This window comes from Centruroides vittatus, unplaced genomic scaffold (assembly GCF_030686945.1).
Source record: "Centruroides vittatus isolate TY-2023 unplaced genomic scaffold, ASM3068694v2 scaffold_386, whole genome shotgun sequence".
Classification (NCBI taxonomy): domain Eukaryota; kingdom Metazoa; phylum Arthropoda; class Arachnida; order Scorpiones; family Buthidae; genus Centruroides; species Centruroides vittatus.
Genome location: NW_027122706.1, coordinates 5107939 through 5125551, shown reverse-complemented (window position 1 = coordinate 5125551; position 17613 = coordinate 5107939). Strand labels below are relative to the sequence as shown.

Here is a 17613-nt window from a genome sequence, read left to right as displayed (position 1 = left end):
CACTTGCGAAAATGAAGTATTTTGTTTAATCTTTAATGTCTTCTTATCTATAATTTCATCATTTTAACACAATGGTTGGCATGACATCCAAGCTAAGTATTTAGTATACCTAACAAGATTATTATTCATTAAGGTTACTAAGGTGATTAATATCATTAATGTTCTTTTGTTTTAACTCATAACTGAAATTTAAAATCAGCATATAACTTGCCACATTGCATAACCTACAACCCCTTTCATTCATATTATCTTTCAAACACATATAACCCATCGGTTATCTGCACAAAAGTATGGTGGAGCAGGTTATACAAAGATATTATTTTTATTCTGTGGTAATGCATTACTTTTTCACTTAGTTTCAATACTTTATCCTTTCCTATCTTTATCTTTTCTTAATTTCTTTTGGTGAATGTATCGGCAACAAATACAGGTATCCCTTGCTTAACACGGTTCTGGTTAACATGAGATTTGATTAACGTGCAAAATTACAATTAATTGCAGCAATCCCTTTACATACATGGCAAAAGTTTTAATTAATGTAGCCTTAACAGCCATCTTTACTTAACATAGATATGATTTTCTCAGCAAATAAGGTGTTGGTGAATTTGCTATTTTCTTGCTTAGGGTGATTTCTGATATGTAGTTTAATTACAACAGTTGTGAAATTTATCACATTACTGCTAATGTGATATTGTATTATTTGTTTAGAAACTTATTTTAAAACTTTACTCACATTTTGTTTGCATAAAATCAAATCAAAATCTGTACGTAAAATGTAAATCAAACATACTATGCTTTTTAAGTTTCATAAAGAATACAATGCTATACAGATAGTAAAAAATACTCATAATGTATGAGAAAGATGCTCCTAAATGTCAGACACGTCAAATATGGTTTTGAAAGTTTCATTCGGGAAATTTTGAACTAAAGGTTACAAAACATACAAGATGCCCAAAAGTTGTTGAAGAGAAATTTCAAGGAAAAATTGTTAAATAACAACTTGTGAATTTGCAAAAAAAATCTTACAAGTTAGTGTATCACAACATAATGATTGTGTTTTCCCTTTTTCACTTATTTCATAAAATAGGGCTGGGTTTCAGGATTGAAAGGTTGGGCTACAAGTAGCAAATTGAGATATTTGTAGGACTCTAGGCTACTATTTTTTGGGTGACTTTAAAAATAATTTGGGCTATATTTTAAGGAATTCCGCTTTACTTTTTATAAAGTATACCTGGCAACCTGTGAGGTTCTCACCAGACATGTGCTGTTTACCTGAAGTTTATTATTATTATTATTATTATGTTGGGTTAAGTTAGATATACTCGGTTAACACCGGTGGCTAAGTACTATGCCGGACCAAAGTCAAGGCATAGTAACCAAAACAGAAATTAAAGAAGTGTATCAGTGTGTGTGTCTGTATTCAGGAATTTTCTCACAATATGACATGTATTCAATATAGTGGCCTTCTGTAGAGTGATGTATGTGTTTCTATTCAATTCTAATGTGCCCAGGCTTTTGTGTAGTGTGTGTGGTATGACACCTGTAGAGGAGAGAACAACAGGTACAATAAGCACCCTATCCATCCTCCACAGATGCCTTATTTCCTGGGCGAGTTCTGTGTACTTGCTAATTTTTTCAGTGCATGCGTTTTGTATATTGTGAGTGTTTGGAATGGATATGTCTATAATGTATGTGATTTTATTGTGTTTGTCAATGAGTGTGATGTCTGGTCTGTTGTGGTAAATTGTTTTATCTGTGATTATGGCTCTGTCGTAGTACATTTTGTGCGTGTTGTTTTCCAATACTGTCTGTGGAATGTATTTGTAGTATGGTTCGTGGATGTCTGCTAATTTGTGTTTCTTTGCAAGCTCTTGGTGTATTATATTTGCTACTTGGTTATGTCTGTGTAAATAATCTGTCTGTGCCAAGAGCTTGCAACCAGAGGTGATGTGTTGTATAGTTTCTGGCATGATGTGACATTTTCTGCATGTGTCATTTGTGAGTGTTGCATCTTTGAGTATGTGTTTTCTGTAGTTTTTAGTATTTATGACCTGATCCTGTATGGCAATCATGAATCCTTCCGTCTCCCCAAAGAGGCATCCCCGAGCTAACCAGCTGTTTGACGCAGTTTTGTCAACAAAATCCTGGGCCAGATCGTAAGGATGCCTGCCATGGAGTGCCTTTCGAGCCCACGATTGCTTAATGGTGTCTATGCTTTTTATATGTTGTGTTGTGTCCATATGATGTGAGTGTAAGTTTAATGGTGTGTTATTCGAGTCTGCTAGAGTTACTGCTTTATGTAATTGTGATGTTTCTTGTTTTTTGTAGAAAAACTCTCGCAGTAACTGTATTTGTTTGTAGTGAAGGTTAACTATGTCAATCAGGCCACGTCCGCCATCTTTACGTGGAAGGGTTAATCTTTCTGTGGCAGATTTAGGATGATGTTGTTTATGCTTAGTAAGTGTTGTTCTTGTTTTCCTTTGGAGTTGCTCAAGATCTGTGTGAGTCCAATGTATAACTCCAAAAGAATATGTGAGTACTGGGATGACATATGTGTTTATTGCTTTAACTGTGTGTTTTGCATTTAACTGTGTTCTGAGAATAGCATTTAACCTACTTTGGTATTCTTTAATTAATCTTTGCTTTATTTGTGTATGTTCTGTTAGTTTGGCCTGTTGGAATCCTAAATACGGTTGTAGAACTCGCCCTCTTCCATGGATTCAATAACGTCTCCATTTCCAAGAGCAAAATCTTCTTTCTTCAGGATTCCTTTTTCTATGTGAAGTGTTTTGCATTTATCTAGGCCAAATTCCATTTGTATGTCCTTGGTGTATGAATGTGTGATTTGTAGGAGTTGATGAAGTTGTTTTTGTGTGGATGCATAAAGTTTTATGTCATCCATGTACATGAGATGTGACAGTGTAAACTGTGTTGTTTTTTCATGTCTGATATTGTAACCATATTGCATGTTGTTTAACATATTGGATAATGGGTTCATAGCTAAGCAGAACCAGAGAGGACTCAAGGAATCTCCTTGAAAAATTCCTCGCCTAATAAAAATTTGGTTTGTTTGTATGGAAGTGTTACTAACCCTGAGATGTAGTGTTGTTCTCCAGTGCTGCATAGTGTTTTGAAAGAATGCAATGAGTGATGGATGTATTTTGTACATATGTAGAATATGTAGCAGCCAACTGTGTGGAACACTGTCGAATGCTTTTCTGTAGTCTATATAAGCCATGTGTATGTTTCTGTGTTGTTTGTGTGCTTGCCGTAGAATGACTGAATCTATGAGTAACTGTTCTTTGCATCCCTTGTGATTTCTACGGCAACCTTTTTGTGTTCTGTTAGAATGTCGTGTTCTTCAACATGTTTGTATATTTTGTTTGCGATACAGGATGTCAATAATTTGTAGAGTGTTGGAAGACATGTAATTGGTCTGTATTGTGTAGGATCTGTGGTATTGTTGTTTTTAGGTTTCATGTAGGTGAGGCCCTGAGTAAGAAAATTTGGCATGTCTTGTGGATTGATGATGATGTGTGTTAGGTGTTTAGCTAGTTCCTGGTGCAGTGATGTAAACTTTTTGTACCAGAAATTGTGAATGTTGTCTACACCAGGTGTCTTCCAGTTGTGTGTTCTGTTAACAGTGTATTGGAAATCATGTATGTTTATTTCAAGCACAGGGCATAGTTGGTATGTTGTACAAGTTTCTGTTCTCCTCCTCAATCCAGCCTGCATCAGCACTGTGCGATGACAGCACTGGACCAAAGAGAAGACCAATATGTTGTGAGTTCTTCTTCTGTTGGTGTGCCACTGTGCTGTGTTATCAGTGTTTTCTTTGTTATTAATTTGTCTGTAAAAGAATTTTTCATTGTTTGTAAATAATTTATTTTGTTGTTTTCGTAGTGTACATGTTTTGTATCGTTTGAGTCTACGTGCTTTGGCAGCAAGTTTTTGTTTTAGTGTATCAATGTATTCTGTAATGCGTGTGTTGTGATGTTCGTGTTTTGTGTGTGTTTTCATTTTCTTGAAAATGTTTTTGAGCTGTTTCCTTAATTTGAGTGTTATGTTGTTTTTAGTGTATTGTGTCAGCCTGCCTAATTGCTGTCTAATGTCATTTATTTGTGTTTCTATTCTTCTCTGCCAGGCAGGCTTGTGATAGAATTGTGTTTTCTGTGTATTTGTCTGTGATTGTACTTTCAGTCCATGGTGTGTCACTACTGTGACTGCCCCAGCATAAACTAATGTATGAATGTCTGCGAGTGTAGAAATTGAATGAATGTAGTGTGGTAGTAAGCTGAGTGTTTACATAATTTAGTGTTTTTCCTACTTCCTTTGACGTGTTGATTTTTGGTATTCGTGGTCGTTGTGTGGGATCTGTGCCTGTATATTTAGTGAGTGTTTCCTGAAATATAAGTGAGAGCGTATTAACTAAATCCATGTCTATGTTATCAGTGATGGATGAGGAAGTGTCTGTAGTATTATTAGTGGTAATTGTTGTATGTGTGTTATTATCAATGCTTGTTGCTGGATTATCCTGACAGGTTACATGATCTTCATTAATGTTAGATGTTTCTGTCTGTTGATGTATTTGATCAGCAACCTGTTGTTTGATAAGTTCAAGTGTTGTTTGTGGAATAAGGTTGTTATGTATAATTGTTCTTTTTGATCAACAACCCTTTGTTCGTGACAGTGAGGATGAGGATACTGTTGTGTGAATTTATGGTGTAGTTGTTGTCTGTATGCTGTCATGTTTGTTTTCAAGTTTTGTGATAGTGTAGTAAGTACGGATGATAAACTCGTTCATTTCTACTGTCCATTTCATCCGTTGGCATGGTTTTCCAGCCTTTGTGGGTCTGTGGATGCATTGCACAGAAACACCTAGGCTGGTTAATTCCTCACATCTGTTGAGGGCATTGCAAGTAGCCATGCTTGGGCCGATGCTTGCTTTTGCCACCGGTAACCAAGGGAGACTGTGGCCTATTTTTTGAACATGAGCCTCTGCCTAACCCATGAACGCGGACCTTGTTAACCCAGGAGACGTCCGAGCCAGTATCACACTTTGATCTGGTTATTACCATAATAAATATCTCCATAAAATGTGGGTGTGGTCACTCTTAGCTTCATTTCTCCCCATAGACCTTACTGGCATGGGTGTCCCTACCAGGAGCTTGTCTCCAGCCTGCATTGCCCTATGGATCAGTAAAATTACTGGGCTCTCCCACCACGACCAGGTGGTGACCACAAGAGAGTTATTATTATTATTATTAATTAATGAAAATAGCATTTTGTATAAATAGCTGTATTCTGTTTGCTTAATAAATTACATCAGTTACATGGCATTTGGCATATTGTACTGAAATATGTAAATCTCAGATAATTTGAAATTCAATAATTCAAAGCCACAAATATTTCATCCCCTGAATTTTGAACTAACAAAGATTTCCTGTATACAGAGAGTGGACAAAAAGCAATGCAAAGAAGTATATGTGTAAAGGCTTTGTATAGAAGCAAAAGATTCAATGGATACATTCATACATCTTTAATAATCCATTTTTATTAATGGTATGGCAATCAAGTAACTAAATGTAAGTGTAATTATAATTTAAAATATTCTATACGAATTGGGTTAAATGAAGCATTTAAGGATGTATATGACCAACTCAACTGAAGAGTCATCTAAAAAAACAAGAACCTAATTTCTGATTAATGGTGTTACAATTGTGGTATCTGTATCCAGAATGAATCAAATTTAAGCTCTCCATAAATGTCCATTGTTATTTTTTCCATGTTGTTAAGTTTGATGTACAACTAGACTAAGATGACCAGATTTTAACATTGATGAAGCAGGACAAAATTGATGGGGGGGTGGTTGTCTTGTTAAAAAAAATTGTACTGGAGCAACAAACTTTTATCATCAAAACATGCAAAAATTGTATTGTATTATATTTTTTTAAATTTCAACATTTGTAAAATTTACAAATATAATAAATATATATATACTATTATAAATCTTTAAAAACCATTTATTCTTTAGCATATTTCTCAGTTGAGTGAATTTTTTTAGTAGATTGCTGTCGTTGTTTAAAATGTCATGAAATTTTTCACAAGAATTTATTAAATTATATTTCAAATAATATGGCTTTCAAAGTCTCAACACTTAATTGTGATTTATCAGATGTCCACACTTTATTTATGGTAGAAAATACGCATTCAGTTGCGGCATTAGTTCCTGGTAAGGGCAGCGTGTATTCCACAATTTTTAATGCATTATTATATGGAACATAATATGTTTCAAAATGATGAAATATTTCTAACCATTTGTTCTCTGTTCAGGTTTCTGCTACCTAAGACTAACTATATTTTAACAATTATTTTAATCCTTCTGTATTTCTTTCTAAATAATAATAATACAAACTTGTATTACTTTTCCTCTGAATTTGCCTCGAGTGTCACTTTATTATAGTACTGTCATAACCAAAATAAACCCCAGTCCTAGTTGCTAGCTTTCTAAGGCGATGATAGGCGAGAGCTCTGCGCCATGTAATATACAATGAACAAAATGTTCGCTCGTTTGGACAGCCTGTGAACACGCGCTGCTCCATTGCTGCAGCTGTGAGCCTCAACCAATTTTCTGTCTGTCTTTACCACAAACACAAAAGGTTTTGTCAGTGCAGCATTCTTTATTTCCGATGGTCATGCACACCTTGGTACTGATAAGTGTGATATAAAATGATCTTTACAAATCTTAAACATAAGACATAAGTTTATGACACATAATTGACAAAAACTTAATCTTTCCAAAACTTGGGACTTTTTAAAACTCCACAGGACATGGGACAAATTGTTAAAAATTGGGAGTGTCCCGCCAAAAGTGGGATGTCTGGTCACCATAAACTAGACAGAATTGTCACATGTGTCAGGTGTGCTTATGTAACCATATGCTTAAGAATGTGGGATGAGATTTTCCCACCTAGAGAGGGAGAAATTGTGCACTTCCCTTTGGTATATCGGATCAGTGCTGACTAGTGTGTGTAGCTGTGTGGCTAGTAAGGAACAAGTGTTGTGCTTATTAATTAATTGTCAGGTGCCAGAGTGTTGCTCACTTGTGGAGAAAATAAATTTCTAGTATCTTTTTTGTTGTGTTTTAAAGAATTTGTATACTGTGTTTAGAACATGTAAACAGGAACATTTAAAACATTTAACATCACATGTTGTTTTCATTATCTGTCTATATTCCTCTCTTCTATCCTTGTTCATAAGTTAATTTTCAGTAAATATTAATGTTGTCAGATTTGTCAGGTGGCCATATGTTATAAAGTCTACTTTGACAAAAAGTATTAAATGTAGGTAAAATTTTACTCCAATTATTTATTTAATTATTTAGTTTATTGTTTACATCTAACTACATACTACAGTCCCACAATTCAAGCAATTTTATTGCAGGTTATATAGTATGGTAAATACGTGAGGTTCCAGATCGACTTCAAACCAGTTATTAATCAGGCTAAAAATGTTTAAAGATAAAACAAAAAGGAAATTGTACTGAATAAATGTGACGCAAAAGTAAACAAGTGAGTCTTGAGTGCAATCTGACACATGTTAAGCAATTGATTAATGTCAGGCTGGAGAGTTCAAACCTTGACACTGATGTTCATATACAAAATATCAAAGTTAAACTGAGTTGGGAAATGAGAAGATTTGATGGAAAAAACACCACATTCAATCGTTAACATTCCAAAATGTCAGGAAAGAGAACATAACAACCAAAAATACAAGCGCAGGTTTCAAAGTCCCATCAACAACAGACCTTTCTTGTGACCCGATCCAATCTTATTTCCACCTGGAAACAAGGGAGAAGACCAAGTGGGGAACAATGAGAGGAAATCAGGACCAATCGGAGGAGGAAGGTTTGCAATGAAATCCATTAAATACCCTGGATTTCAAGGTCAAAATGCAGATTCCAGACAATTACAATTTGTGCCATCCAAAGTGACCCGTGTCTCTCTTCTTGGCTTGTGCAACATCGTCATCGTCAAAGTTTCAGCCTTCATTCTGTCTACACCGTCCCGTGATCACTGAGTTGTGGCGATACGCCATATTGTTGTATATATATATATGTAGCGTAAGCCTAATATCAAGTTTCCTTGATCTTTTGTTCTATATCTTTTCTTCGAATTTCCTAACGGTCTTTTCTTTCCACTGGTGGGGGCGCAACTTCGAGGAATAACACCAGAAACAAGGGTGTAAAACGAAAGACCCTGAGGCAAGTCAGGGAGTGGTGTAGGTCATTCTTGTGCTAGCATTTGAGAGAGGCAGACGGTGAAAGAAGGTCAAGATCGCTGATTAGCAGGACAGGAGGGACCTTAAGTTGTCTGCAAGAAGACGAACGATACAGACTGATGACAAAGAATCGAAGGAATTCTGATCTTCAGGATCATCAAGTTCAGAGATATAGAGAGGACAGTTGAAAGCGAATCGAGCGCAATTCCCCGTTTTAGAAGAGTGACGATCTACGGAAGACCCGGGTACCTTGCCAAATCTTTTCTTCTTCTTACCTCTTCTCTCTTCCTTTCCTTTTTGTTTTCTAGTTAGTAAGTTAGTTTAAGATAGGTTAAGTTAGTTGTAATATTTCGGGAGAATACCTAAACAAAGAAAAGCCATTGTCGCGAACACGTGTTACCATCCTTTGTTATCACAAAGATACAACGTACCAATTTTCTGTACATTGGAATTGCCTAGTTGGGATCCGAAAGAATCGAGTGTACATAGAGCTGCGCGAACTGTTAATAAAATATCATATTTTGTGTAAATAAATCTCGTATTTATTGTTCGTCCATCCTGTACACCACAGAGTCTTCATCCTTCATCTGCTGGACTGCCAACGACACTGCTCCGGAGCCCTCAACGAGTCAACAAGATTCACACCATCAACAATAACATCTCTTTGGACTCTATTGATTTTTATCATAAGAAACAAGGAGAAATACAGTGTAAGCTTTTCATGTCTAAAATAAAAAAGTTCCACCGTAAAGGTAAACCTGAGTCAGTATCTCCTATACCACCATCCACATATGGTTCTTCATCCCTTATACATCCCAACGTGAGTAATGGACTCTCCTTTTCCGATCAGCAAACCACACAAATACCACTTGAGACAAACTTATTTCTATCTTAATGGAAAGGGAAATTATATAATTGATACTATAGATTACCACCTATGGAATTTCGGGACTTTGGGTATATGTCTGAACTGAGGGGACCGAGACAAGTTCAACGATATCCTACTTTTGGACCGGAGATGAAAAATAAGAAAGTTATCATACTTTTTTTAATGCTTTCATGCAGACGGCACCGTAGTTGCTAGTGCTGCCATCTCGCGATACAGTCTGCAAACAAATTTTAAAAAAAGCACTCTGAAAGGCAAAAAATTGCACTAACAGTCAAATGCCACTTCCTTTTTTGTCTTTTGTTCAAGAACTATCGTGAATCGATAACTAGTGACGTTAAACAATCGGCAGCCTGCCAGCGGCTCCCCTCCCAGGGGGAGCCGCTGGCAAGCTGGAGCACAAACAGTTGAATGCCAGTTCATTTTTTCCTTTTGTTCAAGCGTTGCGACTCCCAATCGTGATAGCGCGGTCGGCCCGTAGTAGTCGGTCGACTCCCATTCTGGATAAAAGAGCTAGTATTATTTTATTGAATACTTAGCACACAACAGACTATTATTAATACTTGAAAAACACATCTTTGGGTCTTGTTTTTCTTTCCAACAAATGTTTTCTGCTCCTTTGATAAGCCTGCTTCACGTCTGTCAAAGACTCTAAATGTTGATGTTCTGTATTAGAATTTCCACTCAAACGATCACTCAAGAAGACATTCCAATACAGAATATTGACATTTAGAATCTTTGACAGATCTAAAGCAGACTTAACAATATAGCTGAAAACCTTTATTGAAAAGAAAAACATGACCGGAATTGTACTCAAAGGTGTGTTTTTCAAGTATATAATTATTCTGTCTTAGGTTCTATTATAGTTATAGTATAATATAGTATATATTATAGTATAATATGTAAGGAAGTGAGTCCGAGCGTTATTTTTATTTTATTATTATTTCCGTTTTATTATCTTTTGTTTGGGGCTTATGTTTATTTAGGACGAAGGTTCCCCACCACTCTCTTGTTAGTAATGAAAAATGAAGATAAAACAACTCACGGAGAAATAAGCGCCGTAGGAAAATCTTGCGCACTTGCGCTGCCAGGCGGAAGTAAACGAGTCCGCAGAAAAAAAAATGGAGGGGGGAGTCCCCACACTCACTAGTAAAGAAATACTTGATAAACCGTCTTAACATCCCAGAAAATTATGATAAATATTTGTAAACGGTTTATAAGCTTTGTCGGAAACTTAAAGCTGCCAGAAAAGAAAATTAATGTTAGCAACTAAGTATGTAAATAAGGAGAGTAACTCAGCTCAAGTGTGACGTCACCTCACAGTATAAAACCCGTACGTTAACCGAAGGAGAGGAAGGTGATTTCCAAATCGAGGCGACTTTGAGAGCGAGGTAGATTCGAAAGCGAAGTATTTTTTGATAGAAGTCCAGATTGATAATTGGACGATCCAAGGTGCTAAAGAGGAGTTCGATTGACGATTTGACGATATCGAAAGGATTGAGGAAATAGTTTCTTCGTATAGTGAGGTGACGGATAGACGTTTAATTAGTAAGAGATTTTGTTCATAGTTTCTAAGTATTTGATTGTCGAATTTCAAAGGGAAAATTATTATTAAGTTAAGCTAAGTAGCTAAGTTTATTGTCGGGTTGACTTGTTGATTTTCGTTAATAAATTTTGTTTGGCTTATTGACATTTGTACGTAGTACGTTCTAGTTATTAATTAAATATATTTGAACTTTTGATTTGACTTGGTATTTATCGTTATTATTACTAATCTTTCAGTGCACGCTTAAAAGCCCAGGCCTGGCAAACTAATCTCGAATCCGCGTAAAGTACCCGTTAGGTTAACGGAAGTTTTACCGACTGCAATTAGTGTCAGTTTCCTACGGAACTAAAAATAGTACTTTACAAATATTAATAGAAATATCTATATAAGACCACTATTCACAAAATGATGAATAATAATCCTTGTAGATCTTTAATCCTTTATGGATATTGTTTATATCAGAATATATTATAATAAATTTATTTTAATTAATAAAATGTAATTTTATTCTTTCTAAATCTTTAATAAAAAAATCTAAAAATATAAATCAATTTGCATATTTTTGTAATAAATATCTGCAACTCTGACTTCCATTCCAACATTCAGAAAAAATTAATTAAAACAAAACCATATAACTCCAGCAAATAACTTATTTCAAATGCTTTTGATCATATTTAAAGGTCTTTCTCAGGTAACATTACTCAGAACAATATGAGCATCAAATGGAACCTATTTAAGAAGCAAAAAATAGAACCTATTTCCAAACTGAAGAATGTTACAAATTTGGAATGTACAAACTGTCATATATAGGAACATCTTCTTTATGTACCCTGTACTCCAAGAACGTTGGCAACCAGTTGGATCATTTTGATTTTGTTGTCAGCCGATTGAATAGTGATACTAAGCCCAAACCATTGTTGTAAATTTTTGAGCCAGGATGTTGTTCTTCTGCATGGGCTGCATTTACCTTCGACTTTACCTTGAATTATTATTTGTAAGAGATCATATTTTTCGTTTCTCATAATGTGGCCAAAATATTCTAGTTTCCTTTTCTTGATGGTGTCTATTATTTCTGTTTGCTTGTTCACTTGTCTTAATATTTCCATCTTGGTTTTCTTGGCTATCCATGGAATTCTTAGCATTCTCCTGTATGTCCACATTTCAAAAGCCTTGAGCTTACTACACATCATTTCCATTAGAGTCCAAATCTCCACACTGTACAATAGAACACTAAAAACGTAACATCTAAGCAGTTGCAATCGAAGTTGTATTTCCATATCTCTTGTGGTAAAGACCCTCTGTATTTTTATGAAAGTGCATCTTGCTTGCTCAATTCTGCATTTAATTTCTTTTGCATTGTCCCAATTTTTGGTAACACAACAGCCCAGATATTTGTAACTTGACACTTTATCGATAACATCACTACCGATTACAAGTGTGCCTTGGTTTTGGTTGTACTGGTTTTTGCTTATCATCATCCACTTTGTTTTTTTGATATTCAATTGCAATCCATAGTCCAGACTCTTGGACGCAATCACATTCATTAACACTTGAAGTTCATCTAAACTGGTGGCTAATAATACAGTATCGTCAGCATATCTTAGATTATTAATTGGAACACCATTAACTATTACTCCATTGTTGTAATCTTCAAGGGCCTCACAGATTATGTCCTCTGAGTACAGGTTGAAGAGCAATGGTGAGAGAACGCAGCCTTGTCTTACTCCTCTCAAAATTTGGACTTCCTCTGTCATACTACCCTCCACACAAACCAAGGCCCTTTGATTCCAGTAAAGGTTTGCAATGAGATGGATATCTCTGCCATCAAGTCCTAAGTTCTTTACAATTTGCATCAACCTGTCATGCTTTAGCATGTCAAATGCCTTTTCATAATCCAAGAAACAGACAAATACATCTACGTTGACATCACAACACCTTTGAACCAATACTTGGATGCTAAAAAGCACTTCTCGTGTGCCGAACCTATTTCTGAATCCAAACTGTGTATTGCTTATTGTCTCTTTACATCTTTTATAAATGCATGCGTGTATGATTTTTTTAAAACGTTTCAGTGCATGGCTCATTAAACTTATCAGCCAGCGTTTGTTACATTGTTTTGCATTTGGTTTCTTTGGTAGAGCTATGAAAGTTGACTTAAGCCAATTCATTGGTATATTCCCCATATGATAAATACAATTGAATAGTTCACCATCACAGAGAGAACATGTTCACTAGAAAGATAGGAACAGAACTCTAACAAAAAGTTTTATCATGTCTGAAACTTCACTACAAGAACATGACAACTGTGTGGAGTTAAAATAAATCACTTTTCTGGAGTTACATAGTTTTAATTCAATTGATTTATGTTACCCAGTTTAGTCTGGTTTATATTCAGAAAGAATTCAAAAACATTATTAAATTTGATAAGTGTTCAACTAATTAATTTTACTTTGTTTTATTTTTTTTTATTTGACATTACATTTATATAGGCACAATCTGAAAATTAAAGTTTACAGTAATGTAAAAATCAAAAATCTTATCATATATAATATTTTTCAATAATATAAAACAATTTAATTCTATATTTAATAAATTAAGTATGTATTAAAGTAAGTTAAAAATAAAAGATCTTAAATCATACCTTTATTAGTTCTCTCCATAAATAATTTTTCTAAGTTTCCATCTTGAGTAATTTCTTGATAGTTTGATTTATTAAATAAATTAGATGTCAAATTATTATTTTGGGAAAGCATATTAATTTTAAATTGTCTATTCTCCTCAAATGTATCATTTTGTTTATCCTTGCTTAATTTAATACTGGTTTCAGAATTTTTATGTTCATCAAATACTGTAGAAAATGATGATTGTAATGTTTCTGAAGCTTTTAACTCAGATGCACTATCAGGCGAAGAATCTTCATTACAATCTAGTTTGTTCTGTCCCATTGAATTTAAAATACATGTAGCAGCTCTTTTCAAAAAGGAGACTAACTTTTTTGGTCCATGGGCACTTTTCAATCGACTTTTCTGTCTATGAGCACGCCATAATAATTCTTTCCGATTACTATCTGAATGAAAACGAATGACATGATGTCGTAAATTTCTTTTCTCACTAAATCCCCTTCCACAAATTTTACAGGAACATGGTTTTATGCCAGTATGTACTCGTTCATGTCTTTGCAGTGAAAATACACGATCAAATATTTTAGGACAAAAGCTACATTTATACACAGGTTTATTTATTGGAACTTTATTTAAATTTTCCACTGGTGATTTAGCTGATGTATTATTATTAATTATTTCATTTATTAAAGAATGTTGAGAATTTCCAAAAAATGGCAAATTTCCAACAGTTAGGAAAGGATAGATATTTCCTGAATATCCCGCATAAATTTGTTGTATCATTGACCAATAGGGATCTAGTTTATTAAAACCAGAGACTGATGGTGTTTCTTGATTAATCTGATTATCTACTTGAGAACACAATGTTCCAAATGGTGTTAGAAACAATCCTGGTGTTAAAGATAACAAAGAATTTGTTTCAATAGCTTGGTGTAATTGATTATGTATCTCAAGCTGTCCATCACATTTAAAAATTGCACCACATTTTCCGCAATTTTTTTCTTTATTATTGCCATGACCTCCTACATGATTATGAAGAGTATCTAGTGCAGAAAATACATTTCCACACAGGCAGCATTTATATAAAACATAAGACTGTTTAGTAGTTGGATGAATTCCTTCCAATTTAGTAACTAAAACTGTTTCATCATCAATTCTAATGTTATTTTTCAAATGAGATAATTCCTGTAATGGAAAATTTCCATTGGATAATGAATTTATCAGTGGAAAATTTATATAAGGAAACAGAGGTAAAGAGTTTAATGCTGGGTTAAGACAATTAGATATCAAGTTACTTTTTGAAATTGTTTCACATTCTTTATTTTCTATTATTGTGTCACCTTTATTTTCTAAATTTTCAGAATTTGACGAATTAATTTCATCTTTATCAGTAATACTCATATCTATTTCATTACATTTACTAAAATCAGAAACTTCAAAATTATTTATTTCACTCTCAGATTTTGTCTCAACCATATTTACAAATGTTTTAGCTTCATTTTTTGGCATTGAATTTTCTTCAGAATTACTTGTCAGAGTATTTTTATTTGCAATTACTTTTTGTAATATACTTCCATTATGAAAATTTGTTTTTTTGTTCAAACAATTTGTATCAGATAAATTTAAAAGTTGAAGAAGATTCTTATTTTTGTTTTCATCAATTCCATTCTCCATTACTTGTTTATGTGAATTTAGAACTTGAAGATCAATAAGTGTATTGGCAACTTCTAATTCACGAAGAGCATCAGCAAAAAAATTATTTATTCTTTTATTTTTCCAATTAAAATTGTTATTTTTTATTACATTCATGGAATTAGTTTGTTTATCTGATATCTCAGCAACACAAACAGAATTATTAATGTTTCCATTGGAAATAAAATCATAAATTTCACTATCTGATTCACTGGTTGAGTGCACTGGTTCCTGAGTTGGAAATAAATTGTCTTGCAATGAAACAATGTTTTCAATCACACAATGGCAAAGATAGAGATGTGTTTTTAATTTTCTCTTATTTTTAAAAGATTTTAAACATAGAGAACATTTTAAATCATTATCTATTTTTGTTGTAAAAACATGACATTTATCATGAAGTTTTTCATCTTTAGGTATGCTTTCTTCATGAACAGCTTGATTAGATTTGTTTAAATTATATGATTCCTTTATAGTATTTAAATCATCTTGTATATTTTTTTCTTCAGTTTGTTCATTGCTAGTTAATTTTTTATTGTCACCATTTGTTTGATTAATGTTTTCTTGTATTACTGCTGTTATTGCAGTATTTTCCTTAAGCATACTGCTTTCACTGTCAAATTTTTCACTCATTTCATTTGGTTTTATAATCAATTATTTTAATCATAATTAATTTCAGTTTGAAAAATTAAGGAAATCTTTTATTTCATTATATCTGAAAAATCAAAATATTAAATTTAATAACTGAACATTTTTCAATTAAAGTGAAATTAGGTTATACTAAATATAATATTAAAACATGTATGATACAAATTAATTCTACAAAAATTTAAATTAGAATTTTATGCTCATTTTATAAGCTCTGTATTTTCCATATAGGGCTGTCCATAAATTACATCCACATTTTTCTCAAAATTTTTACTCTCCCTCCCCCCTCCCCCCTCTTGTCTCAGTTCATCCAAGTTACTGTAACTCCTTCCTTTCTCTGGACATCCAACAAAACTCAACCCCTCTTAAAACCTTCATCACTTTATGAGTGATAGATAACATAAGTAGAAACAAAAATACAAGATACAAACTAATAAAATGCATAAATTGTATAAAATTTAATGAAATAAATGGACGTCCACTGAAATTCAACCCCTCCCCCTTGTCCAACTTTGTGGATTTGTCTTAACCCCCTCTCCCCTTCCAGTGTGGATATTATTTATGAATAGCCCCTAAATAAATTTCAATAGTTTTAAAATGATTACTTATAATATTAACTTTAGACTAAGTAATGACTAGTCATTTCATCCAATTAGTACTAATTGTAATCACTTTGAGACTCACCTACAATGATGGTGATAACTGATTGATAAAAAAAAATTAAATTAAATTAAATTTAGAAAGGAAAGGAACCAGTAAGAAGTCCTGCAGAATAATGAACTGAAGAGTTTACACATTTCATTTAGCTATAAAGAGAAAACTAAAGAAAGGACATTAGCTAATTACATAATGAAATTCAAATGGAGTTAGTAGAAAAGACTACAATTAGTGGAAATTCTGGTTTTATTAATTCTGACATTAAAAAAATATGCTAAAACTATTATAAACTCTAACTTGAAAATCTATTAATTATAATTTATTTACTTATTTAATTATACATATAATCAAGTAATATAGTTGTTAACTTTCAAAGTAACAAAACTAGACACCAACCAAATGCCGAAACTAGTCTTAGTCTTATAATATATCGAGTTTAGCGATGTTGTTTATACAAAGTAACAAATTCTGAACACAATGAGAAAAAAACACTAACTTGAAATGTAACGAGAGACCAAAAAAAAAAAAAACCTACAAACTAGAGAACATTTTTTTCTGTCCTTGATGATAATGATGATGATGAGATAGTCAGATGGCCAGGCCAAGTTAGTCAGCCTACTGTTCTGAGAACCCAAGACAAATCCAGATGAACAACCCCAAAAGTTTTTCTGTTCCAGATAAGTTAAGTTCTGTCCCTCACCACCTTGCTGTCCTCATGACAGGTATAATTAAAACAGGTTCTCTTAATGCTCAAAGGGCAGAGACACCAAGGTAAAAACCACACATATATACACACAAATTAGTGCCATAGAAACAGTGGCATAGTGTAGTGGGGATGGCAAAATTTCACAATAAATAATAATAATATCTTGTAAAAATTTGAACCTGTACAATACACAATAATGATGATTGTTCTTGCTGAAAAGTTCTTTAGAATTACTGTATATTTTAGTCTTTTAAATTGAGATACCTAAATAAGGGGGCGGCTGACACCCACGCTACGCCACTGCATAGAAATGAAAATAATTCAGATTATAATTATGGATCCTGACCTCTCGTGAGGAAAAAGCGACAAGCTAAAAAACCACACAACTTCTCATTCATTTTTCAGACCATTTCCAAACAGTTATTGTTCATCAAACAATTTTTAAAAAAGAACTGAAATTCTGCATAGTTCAGAAAATTCTGAAAAGCTAGTGACACTATCAAGCAATGTTCCAATACATGTAAGAATGCTCCAAATAATACAACTAATAAAACTCTAATCTAAATAATACAATTAATAC

At 33.5% G+C, this 17613-nt stretch overlaps 1 protein-coding gene across 3 annotated transcripts in view; it reads right to left on the bottom strand.

Annotated features, from left to right (window-relative positions):
* The window catches only part of LOC136988885 (zinc finger protein 845-like), a 61204-nt gene that overhangs the window by 31463 nt on the left and 12128 nt on the right, over nucleotides 1–17613 (bottom strand). For all 3 annotated transcript variants that reach the window (XM_067286889.1, XM_067286888.1, XM_067286890.1), the window contains one exon: nucleotides 13354–15737. In XM_067286889.1, coding sequence (XP_067142990.1) covers nucleotides 13354–15655 — 2302 coding nt within the window. In that variant the 5' untranslated portion in view covers nucleotides 15656–15737. The remainder of the gene's footprint in view (nucleotides 1–13353; nucleotides 15738–17613) is intronic.